The sequence below is a fragment of the Falco biarmicus genome, chromosome 3 (assembly GCF_023638135.1).
Source record: "Falco biarmicus isolate bFalBia1 chromosome 3, bFalBia1.pri, whole genome shotgun sequence".
Taxonomy (NCBI): Eukaryota; Metazoa; Chordata; class Aves; order Falconiformes; family Falconidae; genus Falco; species Falco biarmicus.
In genome coordinates, this window is record NC_079290.1 from 75,054,575 (window position 1) to 75,072,336 (window position 17,762).

Genomic DNA, 17,762 nt, shown 5'->3' on the forward strand with positions numbered 1-17,762 from the left:
TGTGGAGTGCTTGCTGATCCTAAAGGGGGGTCCTTGGAAGGGAATCTGCCTGGTTTCTTCCAGAGGAAATCTACCCAAATAAACTGGCACTACTCACTTAAGAACTTAAAGACTTTCCAGACTTTCTTCAACACCTCTCTTGAGCGCCGTGCCAAGCATCCCGAAAACACACAGCACGAATTATCCACCGGGAAGAACCTACGTGAATTTGCCTGAAAAGAAAAGCCAGAAGGCCTGGGCAGCCGTGCCACACGCCCCCCGCCGCGCAGCGCCCCCCGCCCTGCCTCGGCCGCGCCGGGCCGCGCCGCGGGGAAGGAGCGCGGGAGCTGGACGGCGGCCCCCGCCCCGCCCCGCCCCGCCCCGCCCCGCCCCGCCCCGCCCCGCCCCGCCCCGCCCCGCCCCGCCCCGCCATTGCCCGGTAGCGCCCGCTCGCAGCAGCGGTGCGACGACGTTGCGAGGGCGTTTGCTTCGTTATTTTTAATCTGTACGGTCCGACTGTCAGCGGCATCTCCATAATGCCCGGCGGCGGCAGCGGCGACGGCTGCGGCGGCGGCGGCGGCGACAGCAGCAGCAACAGGAGGAGGGCGCGGGGTCGCCGCGTGCCCCGTCCCCGCAACATGGCGGGCGCGGAGCCCTTCGCGGCGTTGCTGACCGCGCTGCGCGGCTGCTACGCCGAGGTCGCCTCCCTGGAGACCTTCGTCCGGCAGCTGCCGGACAGCGGCGCCGGGGAGGTCGAGGTGCTGCGGGGCGACGACGCCCCCTGCTACCGGACCTTCGTGGGGCAGTGCGTGGTGTGCGTGCCGCGCGGGGCCCGCGCCATCCCCCGGCCCGTCACCTTCCAGCAGGTAGGAGCCGGGGCGCGCCTGGCGGCCTGCGCGCACCTGCCCGGGCCCGGGCCGCCCCCGCCGAGGAGCGGCCGCCGCCGGGGTCCCGCGCGGGCCCCCCAGGGGCCGCGGGTGGCGGGGGCGGCTGGGGCCGGCGGCCCGGTGGCAGCGCTTCCTGTCCTCCATGCGGGCGCGGGGGCGGCGGCCCTTCGCCCCTCGTGGCGGCTGCCGCGGCCGGGCCTCGCCGGCCCCCGCCGGGCCCTCGGCGGTCGGCCCTTGCCGGCGGGGAGCGGCGGGGTCGCGCCCCCTCCTTCTGGGGCGCGGGGGAGCCGAGCGCTGCTGCGCCGGTGGGTTCGGCGGGAGGTCCGCCTGCCCCGGGCGCCATGCGTGCCCCCTGCGGTGGCGGCAAACCCGGCGTGGCCGGGGAGCGGCTGGAAATCAAAAATGCCCCTTGCCCGCTCTGGAGAGGGTAGGGGAGGGGGGAAAGCCGCTCGCAGGCCGTTGTTTAAGCAGGAGAAACCCTTCCGAGAGGAAGGATCGCTTTTCTGAGCCGCCGCGGCGTCAGCGAAGCTCTGATGTGGTAGGAAGCAAACTTTGCAAGCTTGTTGAGCGGGTTTTAGAACCGTGAGCCGAGGCGTTCAGTTGAACCGTGTATAAAAGGAAATGGAGGCCTCAAGAAACCTGTTGGTTCCCTGGAAGCTGGGGCCTGCCTGGTCACGCCTGTAGGACCACATCTGTGCGGGCAGTGACCTGGAGGTGTTGGGCGCCCGGGGTGCTCCGGGAGCAGAGGGGAGCAGCGTGGGGTGTTCCTGGGCATAAGAACTGGGATCAAAAGGGCAGACGCTCAAAAGACTTCCTTAACGTCGTAGGCCCGTGTTGCTGCACGTAAATGTCTTGCGGTGCACGTGAAAAGCTCTCTTTTTGGGTATGGAACTTGTGAATCATTAATATTGCTTTGAAAGCCGGTGTCTAGGACTGTGTGCCTTGCATGTCTGTTTAAAGTGTATACTGTGGTTTATGGAAGAGTTGGTGATAAAAGTTAATTCTCTTCCTTTCTTTCTTTCTTCAGTTATCTAGTCAGAGTGAAGTCATCACAAGAATTGTTCAGAGACTGTGTGACAAAAGAAAGAAGAATGTCCTGGCATATGGATACTCCTTACTGGATGAAAATTGTTCTGAATTCCAAATAATTCCATCTTCAAGTATATACAGCTACCTACCCAATACTACAACAGAAACTATTCGTATCAGCAGCCTCTGGGAAACACTGCTGAGCAGGATAGGGGATGATGTGATGATGTATTTATTAGAACACTGTGCAATCTTTATGCTGGTTCCCCCTAGTAATTGTTACCAAGTTTGTGGGCAACCAGTTTATGAACTTATTTCGCATAATGTAGACACACCCACAGTGTTTGTTAAACAAAGGTTTTCAAAGCATAAACGTAGTGGCTTGCTTGACTATATGCAAAAAAGGCTTATGTTTCATAGACAGTATCTATCAAGGTTGCATTGGTGGAAATGCAGACAAAGACTTGAAGCTAATGTCTCCAGCATGGGAAATAAAAAAAATAACAAGATACAAAGCTTAATGTCCAGTTACCAGTGTTCTGCAAAAACTGCAAGCAAACAGATCGGAGTGGTTACTGAAGGTCTGGAAAAACAGAGTAACTCTGGTTTACATTTGTCAGCCACAACACCATCTTTAAAAAGGAAGCTTGATAGAGAACAACTTGAAATTTCAGCTAAGAGAGCAAAAGTACAGGAGAAAGTGAGAGACGGAAAGGCTTGTAATATCACTCCTGATGTAAACCAAGGTAGTTCCAAGAGATATGGAACTGGATATGTCACATCACATTCTGTAAGTCTTATTAAAAAAAAGCACATTTCTCAAAGAAGTAACAGTAATATGTCTGGTCCTTCTTTAGCTCGCACATCTTGTGATGGGAAGAACTTTGTGGCAGGTGAAAACTCTTTTCTGCGAGGAGTTCAGAGTAACAGACCTTTAAAGTCTAGCATTGAAATGCAAGCAGAATCCCATAGGAAAGGAGTAGAGATGCGTATTTGTGAGTCTCAGTTGGATTCTGCACAAGTCAAACCCATGGAGGGTGTTTCTTCAAAATGGGGAAGGCAGGAAAGTCCCCTAGCTCATTTGGCAAAGAAGTTACCAAATACGTTTTTGCGTTCTGCAGTAGACATTGACAGGAAGTTTCTTCTGTATTCTCGCAGAAGTTTCCAAGAACGTTTTCCTAGATCATTTTTATTGAATTGCTTGCGGGGCTGTAAGGCAGGTGGAAGACGGCTTATAGAAACTATATTCTTAAGCCGAAATGTCTTGGGGCAAAAGCACAACCAAAGCCTGCCACATCACAACTGGAGAAAGAAGAGGTTGCCCAAACGCTACTGGCAAATGAGACATGTATTTCAGAAACTGTTAAAGAACCATGGAAGGTGCCCTTACTTAGTTCTCTTGAAAAAAAATTGCCCTGTTCGGATATCTGAAACCAGTGTGACAAAAACTGAGCTGACTTGTCAGGCAGCCTTGTCTGGGGAAGCAGAGGTTCACGAGCAATCAAAACAGTTTGGGAAAGAGCCTACTAAGTCTGTGACAAGCAGCAGATCTGAATCTGGTCACGATGATGTGCCAGACAACTTAAGCGCTCCTCTTGCAAAATCTGTGCGTGAGGGGTCGCAGAGTGAGGAGCAAAACTCGGGAGAGGTGTGTGATTCAGCTCTTGGGAAGCTCCTCAGGCAGCACAGCAGCCACTGGCAGGTGTACATGTTTGTGAGGGAGTGCCTGGAGCGGGTTGTTCCCGAGGAGCTTTGGGGTTCAAACCATAACAAGTGCCGGTTCTTAAAAAATGTGAAAGTGTTCATTTCCATGGGGAAGTTTGTTAAGCTTTCGTTGCAGCAGTTGATGTGGAAGATGAGAGTCAATGACTGCATGTGGCTTCGTCTAGTCAAAGGTACTTCTTAAATTAAGGAATTAAGTGGTGGGGGTGTCAGATGTGGGAAGGGGAGGGTGTTGAATCTGGATTGAGAGTTGTTTCATTAGTAATAAGCATAGCTGAGAGCACAAACCTGGCAGTGTTTGTAATTGATAGTGGAAGAACACTTAAGCCTGCCCTCCTTCCAGAACTTAAGTTTGCATCACATTAATTTTTGTGTTTAATAGGATGACATTTTCATAAAAATTAATTCAGACGCTGGGCCTTTCAACAAAATTCTTTCCCTTCTACCCCTGCCCTTCAAACTGTAGTAACTCTGAAAATTTGTTAAAGTATGACCAAAGCATGTAAGGAACAAATGCAGCCTGTTGGTTTCTGTAAGCCTTCAGAGAGAACTAAAAGACGAGTCGAGACACTTGTGGTGGCATCTGTTCCTCTGCTGTGGGAGTGAACCTTCATCATCCCACAGCGTGTCCTCCCAGCCCCAATCAACACTGTGGGTACAGGACCCACGCTATATGGGGTTTGCCCACCATCTGTCACCTTTCTAGAGCTCTTCTCTAGGAACAAGACTAAGACACCCGTATTGAGCACTGCTTCAAGCTTGGTGGTTGGTGGTGCAGAGGTCACCTGACTGCGTGGTCTCTGGTGGAAAGAAACTGTTGTGAGGGCACCAACTGATTGCTCCAAATTCTATATGAATCCCTTCTGTTTAGTCTTCTTTCAGATGATAGGTAAATCTTGCTTCCTTGCAGAAGTCCTTCAGACCTAGGACTTAAATCTTGGCTGAAGCTGTGGTTTTGGCATTGATTGCTGTAGGATCTAGTGCATATTGTCATTTTTCTGTGCTTCCATTCTCCCATCTATACAATCTGGATTGCACTTCCTTAGCTGATATGTTTGCAGTATGTATTCTTACCTGGTAATGTACTTGGCTCCTACAGTAATGTCAGCTGAAAATGGTGTGCCTTTTTAAAAGGTGCGATAAGGTTCTGAACTTACTACAGGTTCTTTGTAGTGTAGGAGGAAAATAAAAGTCTGATGTTTGAGAACTGATGTAAAAAATAGGAGAGGTTACACTTGCATAAGAAACTTAATTTTAGCAAATATATTGATTCTTTATTCAGAAAATATGGCTCAAAACCCATGCTTTTCAAAATGGTGAGGACTTAAATATTTTAAAAGGTTTTTATTTTAAAATATGTTTGGTTCATAGTCATTTGGAATATCTTATCTTAAAAAAATGTAGTACCCTCTTATTCTGTGGCCTTATCCCAGGAAAAGCAACACATGGGCTTGATGTTAATTTTCCTGAAACTACTCTTATGCGCTTGAAGTTTATAAACACACATTTAATTGCTTTGCTGCACTGTAGGTGTGGGTTTTTTTCTCCAAAAATAGTAGTGGTTTCTCATCAGTTCCCTGAATTGTAGCCATCACTTAATCTGTTTGTCAAGGACTTAGAAAACAAATGACCTCCCTCCCAACAGTTAAGTAACATCCTGATTTAATGTATTACAACTGCATACTGCAACTCTTCAGTTAGAGAATTTTATAACAATCATTGTTTTTTTTTTCTTTGGTGTTACCTGGCTTCTGTTGAAGTGAACACTGTTTTACGGTAATCTTTTCTTAGGTCATGAAAATACATGTCTCTGCCCTGAAGTGCACAAAACCCAAACAGGGTAGAGAATTGGAAACTTGCTTTAATTTTCTAACTTTCACTTTTAAGCCTCAGCTCTGCTGTGTCAAAATTAAGCTGTTTTTAACACGTTTGTGCCATAATAATGATTTGTGCTATGCAGCTAAACTAATATTTCTGTATAATTTCTTTAAACAGTCCTGTTGTATTTTGCGAAATTCTACTCAGATTTCATTAGAAAAAGTATTATTGGAAGTTGGCAAATGTTCAGTATTGTAGCACAGGGTTTTATCCCCTACTCACCCATATTTAGACATCACTACAAATCTGTGTGGCCTTAGATTTAACAGTAGCTAGGAATGTTCTGGATTCATTATTTTTGTGCATTCTAAATATTATTAAGTGCTGATGGACTTAGGGTGATTTATTTTTTTTTATTATTTTGACTGAGGCAGTAAGTTTTATGTAGGTTATCTGAAATAAGGCCGAACCCTGAAATTAATTTTTATGTAATTGGGAAACCTGAATATCATTCTGATCCCTAAGTCAGCCCAGTTTAATTCTGCTGCTTTTACAGTATTCCTAAGTATTTTCATTCTTTTGCTTTTTTTTTTTTACTTAAAGTTTTATATTGTAGTAGGCTTATTTCCATTTTATTTTTCCCTTCACGATAATCTTGCCATTGTGCATTAAAGATCTTGCACAGTCAACATGGAGGGGGAAGAAAATAAAGTTTTTGGGCTACTAATGGCATGTATTTGTATCCTGTATGTCAGCTTGTCACTCCAAATTAGTTTCTATGTTTGTACTATAGGCTTGAATTATTCACATTACTTAATGCCAGTGAATATTTGGAGTGGCATCTGTGCAATTGTTTGTATTTGGTTTTTTTCTTTCCATTAACCTCAAGCTAAGAAAAGTGTGTTATGTGTGGGTTTTTTTGTTTGTATGTTCTGTTTCTTTACTAATGCAAATAGTTCATACTTACTATAACTACCTTTGAATTGTTTATTGAAGGTGATCATTTTGTTGCTGCCTATGAACATTGTTTCCGTGAAGAAATTTTGGCTAAATTCCTATACTGGCTGATGAATACCTATGTTCTTGAGTTGCTCAGATCATTTTTCTATATCACCGAGACCATGTTCCAGAAAAACATGCTTTTCTACTACCGAAAGTTTATCTGGGCCAAGTTACAGAACATTGGAATTAGGTAATGTTAGAAAAATAATCAAATATTAATGAAATTTGTGGAAATCTCATGTTCTGTAGTGTGAAGTTGTAATTCTGCTTTCATTTGTTAATGCCCATTTATCCTCCTTTAGCTTAATTTCCCAAAAGAAAATTCAGCCTGTGATTGTAGTATGCACAGCATGTAAATTCAGAAATATTTTATGTGAGAAAACTGATTCAAATTTGGAATTCTTTGGTAGGGAAGAGAAACTTCTGCAATAATAAAATCCATTATGAAGAGGATCTTGTTTTGATAAGTCAATTTTTTACATCTTTTAACAACGAGTAAAGCATAGTGACAGAATCCAAAAGTAACCTTGGGAAAGTTAATTTTACTAATACTGAATTTGCTTCAACTGTTTTAATTATTAAAAAAACCAAAAAAAACAACAAAAAACTAAAACCAAACCTCTGCTGAAATGCTGTAATACTCTATTCCTAAATTCAGACAGTAGCCTTCTGATTTTGTGTTATTTTGGAGGTTGAGGGTTTTAAAAGCTGTGGCTTCTTTTCTAGTGTGGCTGTGGAATTCTGCTACTTTTTGGTCTTAAAAATGCATGCATGTTTTAAGTTAGGGCATTATTTAAGGTCAAATTTTGAGCAATTAAGTGAGAAAATAGGAAAGATCTGAAGGTGATTTCAATGAGCAGTATAGTGCACACAACTCCATAGTTCACGTCTTTCGGGTTTTCATTTTAAATTGGTGTACAAAATGAACATACTTGATGTCTTATGTTTTAACGGCTGTTTTATATGGTAAACCTTTGGCTTTCACAGTGATCTGGTGGTCTACAATGTTATATGTGTTATTTTTTTCATTCCCCCCCCCCACTCCCTGATGCTAGCTTTGCTATCTCCAGTGCAGCTTTTCTGCAGATGTGTTAGCACTTAATGGGGCCTCAATCTTGTTTGCAGTTGTAGCGCACAATATGCAATTTAAACAATAGTAGTCGAGTATAATTTGCAGTTCCACATGTTCTGTTTGTCTTCACACTAACAGGTTAGTGTTGCAATTAGTGTTTTATGTAATTTTAATCTACTTTAAAGGCTACTTTTTGGCATAAAGTATCATGAAGTACTAACTTCTACATATTAGATACAATGCACTTCTACATATTAGATAAAATGCTGGTTTTAGTGGGGTATGTGATTAAAAGAAAACAAATGTTTCTGGTTTTAGCCCTTTTTGTCTCTATTGCCAGTTTCTCGGAAAAACCCAATGTGTAAGGACAAGGTGCTCTGAACTCAAAAGACCCTAACTTGGGCTGATCTCATTTCTTCTGATTTCCTCTCCACCTTTTTCCCCGCTGTCCATGAGTCCCTTCTCACCTTTTGGCTTGGGAAGCCCCTGTGAACTACAGATCACTGGAAGCTGGGGAAGCATCCCAAGGACGTGATGTTGAGTGCTTGCCAAGGGCAAGTGTTTGCTGTTTGCTACAGGATATATATAGCTGTGTGGATTTTTAGCCTGATCCCAGCAGCTGCACTTAAGCTTCACTCACAAGGCTAGGACTTCCACACTGCTTTTTTGAGTGTGCAGTGTAACGTGAAGGCTCCTACTAAATCAGTTTACTGCACTCGTACAGGTAGCAAGCTGCCTACTTCACATGCGGGGAGAGAGACCGGGGTTTAGAGATACTGGGAAATAGCTGTTTAGGGCTGCCTCAGCTGTTCTCAGGCTCTCCAGGCATCATACTCTCTCAACCAGCCAGCGTTTTCAGGCACTATTGGTGAATCAGTGCCAGCGGCTGTTGAGCTGCTTCTGTCTTTCCTGGAGGAACAGTATCTGGTGGCCTCTGTTGTTGCCCTAATGGCTGTTCTATGGTTGTCCTGGTTCTTCTCAGCTGGAGCTGCTTGTGGTGATTGCTCTGAGCTGGCTCACAGGAGGGTGTTCACAGCCAAGCATAGCCACTGGTGCCTTTTCAGTTCTTCTGCATCCTCCTTTGGGAGAAAGAGAATGGATGTAACAGGCCGGGCTGAGTTGGCCTGGACTTTACTCATGAGCTTGCCTTTGCACTGTGTTGTCATTAGGGAGTAAATCCTCATCCTGAAGGACTGTCCACATGAGTAGATCTTCCTGTGCAGAATCATGCTCTGGGGTACAGACCACGGTTCTGAGAGGGGACCGGAATCTGTGTGTTTGTCTTGCTGTATGGGTGGAGGTGAGAGTATGCTGGTCATTGCACACAGACAACTTTATTAATTTTTGAAGCTATACAAACTTATTAAAATAGTACTTACAAAGATAAATTCAGTATTTCATGGTATGGTTGCTTCCAGTTCCATGGCCTGCAGAATGCAGTTATGTTTTAAAAATAATGCACCCTATGTTGTGATGACAGCACTGGTTTTCCTAAGGACTGTGCCCTCCCTGCCCTTGACAGGCAGAGTGGCTGCTGAGGGTTGAAAATGCTGCAGAAGTTCTGAATCCCCGCTGTCAGTTTATGGTGAGATGTCAAAAGACAGCAGGACCATCCACTCAGCTTCCTCAAAGTTCAGTGCTTAACAGTGTTGTGAGTGTGCAAAGGACAGCAGAATGGTTCAGTGGCCCCCAGATCAGTGCATATTCAAAACTGTTAGCGATGAAATAAACTATGAATGTTGCTGCAGGCAAAATGACATCCAATTCTACAGCTGCCAGAGGTAGTAATGATGAAGATTTGCCAGTGATTGGCCTTTGTCTTCACTTTCAAAGGAAGTGGTATTTTTTTTTTTTTTACAGTGGTTGAGATTTTTCTTTTTCCTCCAGTCTTAAATATGAACTGTAAAGGGATGGTGATACAATAATTCAGTTTCTGTTGAACTGGAGTTCTGTGTTTTGTCTTGGTGATCTACCTAATACTATAGTACATGATGAAGTTTTATAGGTTCAGTAAAGATTTTAAGTCATAATAAATAATGGTGATCTGTGGCTGTGGAAGAGTGATCTCCTGGCCTTTCTGCTTTGCTTTGGGCAACATCTGTGCCAGGAATTTAATTTCAAAGTTTGAATACAAATCCTTAAAACATTCAGTAGTAGCTCAACTTGCTGGCCCTAAATGCCTCTATACCTTCTGTGCATTATCCACTCTGTCACTCGGACCCCGACAGCCCCAAGCGGCTGGATCATTAGCTTGTGTGTGAGTTGTGTTGGCATACAGGAGAGAAGTATTTGTGTGCCTCTCTTACCTGCGTGCTTGGTTTCCCATGTGTCTCCTAGAGAATGCTTACCAGGTTTCCACCATCCATCCACTGCCTTTTGTGATAGTGTGGCCTCCTTTTGCTAAACCAGCCTGTTGGTTTGTGTAGGATGTGAAAAATTTTGCATACAAGTTTAGATTTGTGTCCGTTCTGTTGTGGGGATTTGAATCTTCGCTTCCCAGGGGAGTATCCTAATCACCAGGTTGTAAGTCTTTTTGGAATGGCACATTTTGTCCTTGGGAGCAATACAGGCAGCGCAGGAGCTTGATCCAGGTCTTTTGTGTTGCAGGGAGGGCACTTAATACATCTTAAGGGCTTTTTCTCTATCCCTTTTTCCTGCCTCATGGCATGGGAAAGTATAGATCTGGACTAAGTTACAATGAACTGTAAATCCTGAGGGGAGGTCTGAGGTGGAAACACGTTTCCTGGTAAGGTGAACTTACAGAGCTCAGAACCCATGACTTCGGAGCCTTCTGTTCTTCGTTATTTTCTGCTGCTCACTTTAGCTGACACCTGCTCATCGGATCAGTTCTTTTGAATTGTGTTACTAGATAGCGTAATGACCCTATGTTGTATATGTATCCTAGTGTCTCAGTTCACTATAACTTTTAGTAAGTGGTAGGTCCCCTAAATGCTGGCAGTAGAGCAGCCCACTACAGTGTGCAAGTCCTTCCCAGGGTCCTTCTTAACGTCGTTTACAGAAGGTTCTATTCAACTTTCAAGCTTCTGATACCATGAAAAATATCCAACTTCCTGTTGTCTGGCATAAAAAAATATGTCATAAAGTTCAAATGTACTTGGCTAACCTGTGCTTAAATTTTTGTTTGTGTTAAGATTTTTTTTTTGTTATCTTAATTTGCATCAAGCAGAAATGTATACACTTATTGTATTACGTTGTTGTTAAGATACCATGAAATTATTCTGAAATTCAGATTTCTTGTTGGAATATATATTTGGTTTCAGTTATCATAAAGAGATTAAATGTTTTAATTTAGTGCCTTTCCTATTACTTACACTAAATGTGTATTTGTATTTTAGAAACCATTTTGCCAAAGTACGTCTACGTGCTTTATCTTCAGAGGAGATTGAAGCTGTCTGTCAAAAAAAATACATTCCTGTGGCATCAAAGCTCCGGTTCATTCCCAAAATGAATGGGTTAAGACCTGTAGTAAAAGTGAGTGGTGTTGTTGAATCACGAGCCTTGAGCAAGGAAAGCAGAGAAAAAAAGGTTTTTATTTTCTTACTGTTTTATGTGGGTTTGATGTAGACGGCTAATAGAGTGAGTGAGGGGTTTTTGATGTTATATAAAACTAGTTTTAACATGGTAAACTGGAACACTCATATCAGAATGACTGAGTGGATCTGCCTGTTGCAACTTGCCTTCTCCCTTCCTAGTGCTTAGTTACTATTAGCTTCCAGTTCCAGAATCACATACTTCTGTTTTCAAGCCTGTCTTAAGGGAATGAGTCTTAACAGAATGGCACGGCCCGTCAGGTAGTCATGTTTTCTTTCTCTTCTTTTTCCATGCCTTTCCCTCAGGCTTGCAGACTGTGTCTGGTTGTAGGTATTGACCACCTATGGGAGCAGAAGGATGGAAATCTTAAAGATACTCAGTATTCTGAACTAACATGTTGTATTTGTTTGGCGCACCAGAGGGTGAGGGAGGATGAATCCAGCCTGTTGGGATTTACCTGAATAATGATTATGCATGTTGATCGGTTAGTTGGCTGTGGTGCCAGGTCAGCCCAGGGGGCTGGATGGTGATGAATTGGCTGTGTTACACAAGAAGGTCTAAGAAGGGCAAGGAAGCTGGATCAAGCACAGCAGGGGTTTAGGAAGGAAGCTGGGAATTGCTGCAGTGTGGGAATAGAGACAGAACACACATTGCACAGGACAATCTAACAGGCCAGCTAACCACAAGAAATGGTGGGAACTCAGTTTCACCATGTTTTAAGATTGTATTAATTGTTTTTCCTTAAAGCTGAGTCCCATTTAGTGCACAAGATTAAAGTGTTCCCCAAATGTATGAGAAATCAACAGCTTCTTAGTGCTTAGTGTTCAGTATGTGATCCCAGACCAGATTTACAGGATGTCAACTAAAAGATGTTCTGAGTGTTATTTCCTCGTTGTCTTTCTGTGATGATCAGACTGTCAGATATGAGAGTATGCACACAGTTAATTTGGAAATAGCTGCAGTACTTTAAAGGTGCTATTGTTCCTGTAACACATCTGGCATAAAGGATGAGACAAATATACTGAAGAAGATGAAGTTTCGAAGTTGACCATGGTAGCTGGTCAAGTGATTTGTGCTAACCTGGCTGCCTTGGCGCTGAGAGGGAACATCTCTATCTACTGAAAAGTGGGGGTGATAGACTCCTGTTGGAGAGTGCTGACAGATAACTGAAGATGCTAAAGTTGTCAGCTTTTAGATGGACCTCATCTGTCTAAACTAATCACAAAGTGTAGCTAATGATTTTCATAAATCCATGGAAGAGAAGGTGGTAGTAGTGTTAGCTCTCTTCTCGGATAGTAGACTGAGAGAAAAGCGTCTAATGCAAAACAATTTATGGCTTTAATGCTTCCAACCTAGTGGAAGCCAGCTTGGCTTGTGACTGCTCTCAGCTTTCCTCCTAGCATTTAAAAAGGAAAATGCTCTTCCAGTTCTTTCTGTGTGACAATATTCCAGATTTTGGAATTTGGAAGCTGGTTTGGAATTGTAGGTGTAGTCTTAGCCAGCTTCTGTAGTCAACGCTGGCATGTAGCCAGATGAATTGGCAGAGATAATCTCCCAAATAGCCAGCAAGCCAGCTTCTGATTGTTAGGCAACTCTCAAACTTTGCTTCAAAATACATGATGGAATGAGTCCTGTTCTGTGAATTTATCCTCAAATCAGTGTATATTTTGGTTTGTTTCAAAAGTTTTACCTATTTGCTTTACATCCTTCTTCCTTTTTCGTTTGAACCAATTTATTATATTAATTCCCATTTTTAATAGCTCAAAGTACTGGGAGGTAGCAGGGTTCTAAAAAGATCTCATTTGTCTGAAAGCTTAATGTCTTTTACTGCATTCTGCAGAGATTCCTGCAGATCTTTAGGTTTTGCCAAAATGTTAGCAACTCTGGATTAGACCTGTTGTGGGTAATTAAGAGGCCTGAGGGAATTCCTTCTAACATGAAAATGATGAACTACTGTGACTACTGCAAATCCAGGTGTCTCAGGTCTAGTTCAAACTGGGTTTGAAACCAGTCTCAATTTTCTTTTATTAATTCACCTGATAACACCCATATGGCCATCAGCTTTGTGAAGAGGTGAAGGTATGCTTTTTGTGAAAAAGCAACCATCCTGGGATTGCCTCATTAAGAAGGAATAAAAGATTTCTGATGATGATTACCTTAATCTTGCTGCTTCTTTTTACCTTTGAGCTACATCTCTACTCTTTCAACTCTTTTACTTAGGAACTTGGCCTGTGACAGAAAATAGCCACTGCAATGATTCAGGGAACAGTCTCAATTTTCAGAAATCTTTGTTTTATAAACTGGTCAAAAGCATTTTACAAGATCAGCCAATGAATGAACATAATAGCTGATGTAAACCAGTGAAGTTTTGGAGGCCGTGGCAGTAGTACAAGAAAGATTTCTGATATGCTTTAGTTTTGCCAGCTTTTCACTGAAACCTGTAATTGGGGGTTTTTTCAGTGCAAAAATAAATGTTTTCAGATGAATTGGAACGCTTCCATAATCAGTTTCAGTGTATCCATATCAGAATGACAAAACTACCATTGAAAGTAAGAACCCTTTTATGCTTTGTGTATGTATTTTGGAGGATTTCTTTGAAGTTCTAAACTGATTCATAAGTATACTATGTGTGCAGTTTGTTTTCTTTAGTACTATGGCTTGCCCTTTCAGTATTCTTTTCTTGCCAGGTCTGTCAATATTTATTTTATTTTTTTTTTCCCTTAAGGTGTTTACAGAGCTAATCAACCTGCACGACTTTACTGCCACTCTGATGTACTTTAGTGTTCCCATATCTTTGCTAACATACTGGCATAAAGTACTTCCAGAGGCTCAACTGATGGTGCAGGTGGAGTTAGCCTAAGGTCTTGGGGCATGTGGGTTTTTTTTGTTGTTCTTGAGATGATAATCTCCAGCAGAGATAAAAAATTACTTTAAGAAGCTACTTTCTAATTGGTGGTGGTTGTATTTGCTGGAGTCCATATATTTATCTCCTTAATTATTACACCTTGATTTCCAAGAGTAAAGTACAGAAAAAACTATTTTCCATAGGATTTAAATGTACAGCAAAAAAACCCAACCAACCAACCAAAAAAACCCAAAAAAACTCTGAGGCTGTTCTGTCACTTCCAAGTGGTTACTGCAGCTGCATTCAGGCTTTCTGAAAACTGCGGTTGACCAAAACAATAAAATAAGTAAATTTAGTCTCATATTTCATCTAAATGGGAAACCTGTGTATTGTACAGAATTTAATATGTTTCAGCATACTTTAACTTTATATATTTAAACATCTTTGGTCTGTTTAGATGCATCACTACAACGCTCGACTCAAAAATCTGTTTAGTGTGTTAGATTATGAACGGACCATAAACACCAGTTTTATTGGTTCTTCAGTGTTCGGGAGGAATGATATCTACAGGACATGGAAAAAGTTTGTTACAAAGGTTCTTGAATCAGATGGTGAAATTCCTCATTTCTACTATGTAAAGGTATGTCTTTTTAATTACATACTCAAAACTAAATTGTCAAAGTCAGCTTGTGCGGATACTTTTATAGCTGTGATCTGACTGCATAATTATTTTTTTCAAAATAAACTTTGGTGCACCCCTAGCACAGACTCTGGTTGGTTTTTTGGGATGGGGAGTTGCTTGGTTTTTTTGAGGGGGGATGTCCCTGCAGTTAGTGCTTCCTTTACTTGGATATTTTTCGTCCATCTTCCTGTCACGTAGTAGCTCTTGCTTCTGCACATGCACTGGATTTTTGCAGTTATATTTACTTGGGTATAAAAATCAGACAAAGATATAAACTCAGATGTGCTTTTTAAGGGCCATCTTCCCAAAGGAAAAACAAGAAAAACTTCATTTGGATAAAGTCAGCATCTTTTTAAAAATAGGTGTCTTCTACCTAAGTATCATTAGTTTCTGTTGAAAATGAACACTAGAGCTCTCTTGTCTCCAGCAAGGTTCTTCTGCCACTTGAAAAACGTGAGCACTTGTCATATCCCACTATTTGAAGGAGTATTTTAACACACTTGTTTTTTCAGCTGTGTCTAGCTGGCAACATTTTGTGTTTGAGCTGAATTCGTAGGTTTGAATTGGGGTGATTTATACAGATGTATGTAAATTACATGGATTTATATATATATAAAATTATATATTATAGTGGGATTCTTCTCCCGTGCAATCTTAGGAGAACTATGTCCAATGACATGATTCTTTGGCTTGAATTACTTTTAATGATTGTCTCATTATCTTTCAAGCCAAAGAATCATGTCATTGACATAGTTCTAAGACTGTTGCTTCTTCAGGAGGTTTTCAATTTTAACTATGACAAGTGAAAGCAGAAGTAAGATTGCAATATAAGGTTTAGGAAAAGAACTTTCCAAAAGCCCAAGATGTCACTTCCATGATCATATGGAGAGGAAGGTTTCTTAAAATATGTAAACATAAAAATATTAGCAATAAACTTCAGTTAAACAATTGAAGGTTCAGTGTTAATTTGAGTTTGCATATGGTATCATCTTCCTTTAATAATAGGAATTGTGCTAAAACTGATGGTTTGGTTATCCTTTGTAAGGGAATACACATTGATGAGTGAGGAAAGATTTTGCAGATAAGCAATGAGTTTGTTTTGTCACAAATTTGGACAGAATGATGCAATAATTTCACTCCTATGTGATTTATCTTTCAGCCTTGTTTACATACTACAACAGTACTTTTTTCATACTGCCATGGTGTTTACAGTGATACTGATGAATAACTAACAGAAGGTATTTGTTTTATTTCAGGCCGATGTGTCCAGGGCTTATGATAGCATTCCTCACAATAAACTTGTGGAAGTGGTTTCACGGATCTTAAACCCTGAAAAAAAAACTGTCTACTGTATACGGCGCTATGCCATGGTTATGGTTAAACAACGTGGAAAATCCAAGAAGTTCTATAAGAGACATGTATGACTTGCTAATTTCTTCTGTTTGTTGCTGTAGATACGTTTCAGTCCAAAGAATAGTTTATAGAATTTTTTAGTCACAATTTGAATTAGGCAATTGCTTCATAAACCTTTTTTAATAGTGGTGGATATTTTCCAGAGGTAGCAAAGCTTGCTTTTACACTTTCTACTCAATCTTAGTAAGAATAAAGATAAATATGTTGTAGAAATGGAGATATGTGAGGAAGATACTTCATTTTAGCAGTAGCAGAACTGTGGGATAAAATAATGCAATAAGGCTGGCCCTCTGACCTTCACTGAATAAGAGTCTGGTAAAGAATTTTCTATTGCTTTTGTCACTTACTTCTTTACATTCAATATGCAGGTTTCTACTTTCAAGGATTTTATGCCAAACATGAAGCAGTTTGTGTCCCACCTTCAGGAGAATGCCTCATTGCAAAATGCAATAATAGTTGAACAGGTAAATATTGGGGGGTTTCTTTTGAACTGAAAAAGAAAACTACAGAAGAATTGGAGGAAGATTGGGATTTTCAATTGAATGTACATATAATGTGGTGACACCACCTCTCTTCTAGTTATCCAGCACCTTCTGTGGAAGGATTTCTGTCATCTCTTCTTTTCATGTTTATAACAGGCTCTGTGTTCAGTGGAAGGAGTGTACCAGGCAAGAAATCTGACAAAATGTCCTTCTAGACTTCTCCCAGATTTTCTTCTTGTTGTCTCAAACTTTCATTTTAACCAGTGTTTTCTTTTTCCTTTCCTAATTCCATTGTTTGCTACAACGGTTCTCAAGTGAGAAACTGTCTGTTAAAGAAGGACTTCAACATTTACTATCTCCAAAATGTACAGAAGTAAGAATGAGCAAAATGTATTCTAAGCTAAGTAGCTAAGGAAATAGATGTGGCATCTTGAATGCACAGAATAGAAAAAATATTTTTGGGTGTTTTTTTTATAAAAAAGCTTATTTTAATTATTACCTGCCACGGCTGATAAAAATGAATTCTTCTTTATTTAGAGGAGTTAAAATGCAGCACAAAACAAGATCAACTCTTGTATTTTTTGTTTAAAGAGATTTCTTGCTTTCAGTGAATAAAAGTATGGCTGAAAATAATAGGTATTTTAAATCTGCTGCAGCTGATTTTGTTAAAAGAAGCAAGGGTTCTTCTGTTTTAATTTTTGTGCTGCGAAGAACTGTACTGATTCCAAATGTATGTTCTCAAGACTTCTTTCTGTGCAAGGAGCATGACAGAGAAAGGCATAGAAGTAGGTGATATCCTCAACCACTTTCTAAATACATCTTATTGCTTGGCGACATCATGGTGTTCCATGATAACAACCTAAAAGATTCCCAAGCATCAGATGAACAGGCAAGTATATTCTTGCAGGCTACTTCCTCTGCAAAAATTTCTTTTTGCGTAAACTTGCCAGTGGAAAATTTTGACATAGGGTAATTTATGTTTGTAACATAAGTAAAATGATCTTGTATATCTATGGACATAAGAGTAGAACATACAGTATGGGGTGGTGCACAATGCCAGGATCCTACAAAGTGCAGAGACCTTAATGAGTACATGGATGAAAATGAAAACTAGCTGGATCTCGTAATAATGTGTATGTAGGTTTTATTTTGTTCTTTTTTACAGCAGACATCTGATTCAGATAACTATGCTAGATATTGCATGAACAGCAGCATTCTATTTAAATTTTACATTTGAAAACAATTTGTTTGTGTCTTTTTAAATAAAGTATCCTGAGAG

The 17,762-nt window shown here is 41.4% G+C and overlaps 1 protein-coding gene across 2 annotated transcripts in view; it reads left to right on the forward strand.

The window, feature by feature from the left end:
• Positions 1-383: 383 nt before the first annotated feature.
• TERT (telomerase reverse transcriptase) overlaps positions 384-17,762 on the forward strand; it is a 33,849-nt gene continuing 16,470 nt past the window's right edge. Inside the window, exons 1-7 of one of the 2 annotated variants that reach the window (XM_056332492.1) lie at positions 384-845; positions 1,894-3,790; positions 6,432-6,627; positions 10,866-11,055; positions 14,364-14,546; positions 15,845-16,006; positions 16,370-16,465. In XM_056332492.1, the coding sequence (XP_056188467.1) occupies positions 516-845; positions 1,894-3,790; positions 6,432-6,627; positions 10,866-11,055; positions 14,364-14,546; positions 15,845-16,006; positions 16,370-16,465 (3,054 nt within the window). In that variant the 5' untranslated portion in view covers positions 384-515. The remainder of the gene's footprint in view (positions 846-1,893; positions 3,791-6,431; positions 6,628-10,865; positions 11,056-14,363; positions 14,547-15,844; positions 16,007-16,369; positions 16,466-17,762) is intronic. The other variant, XM_056332493.1, reaches the window with a different exon arrangement.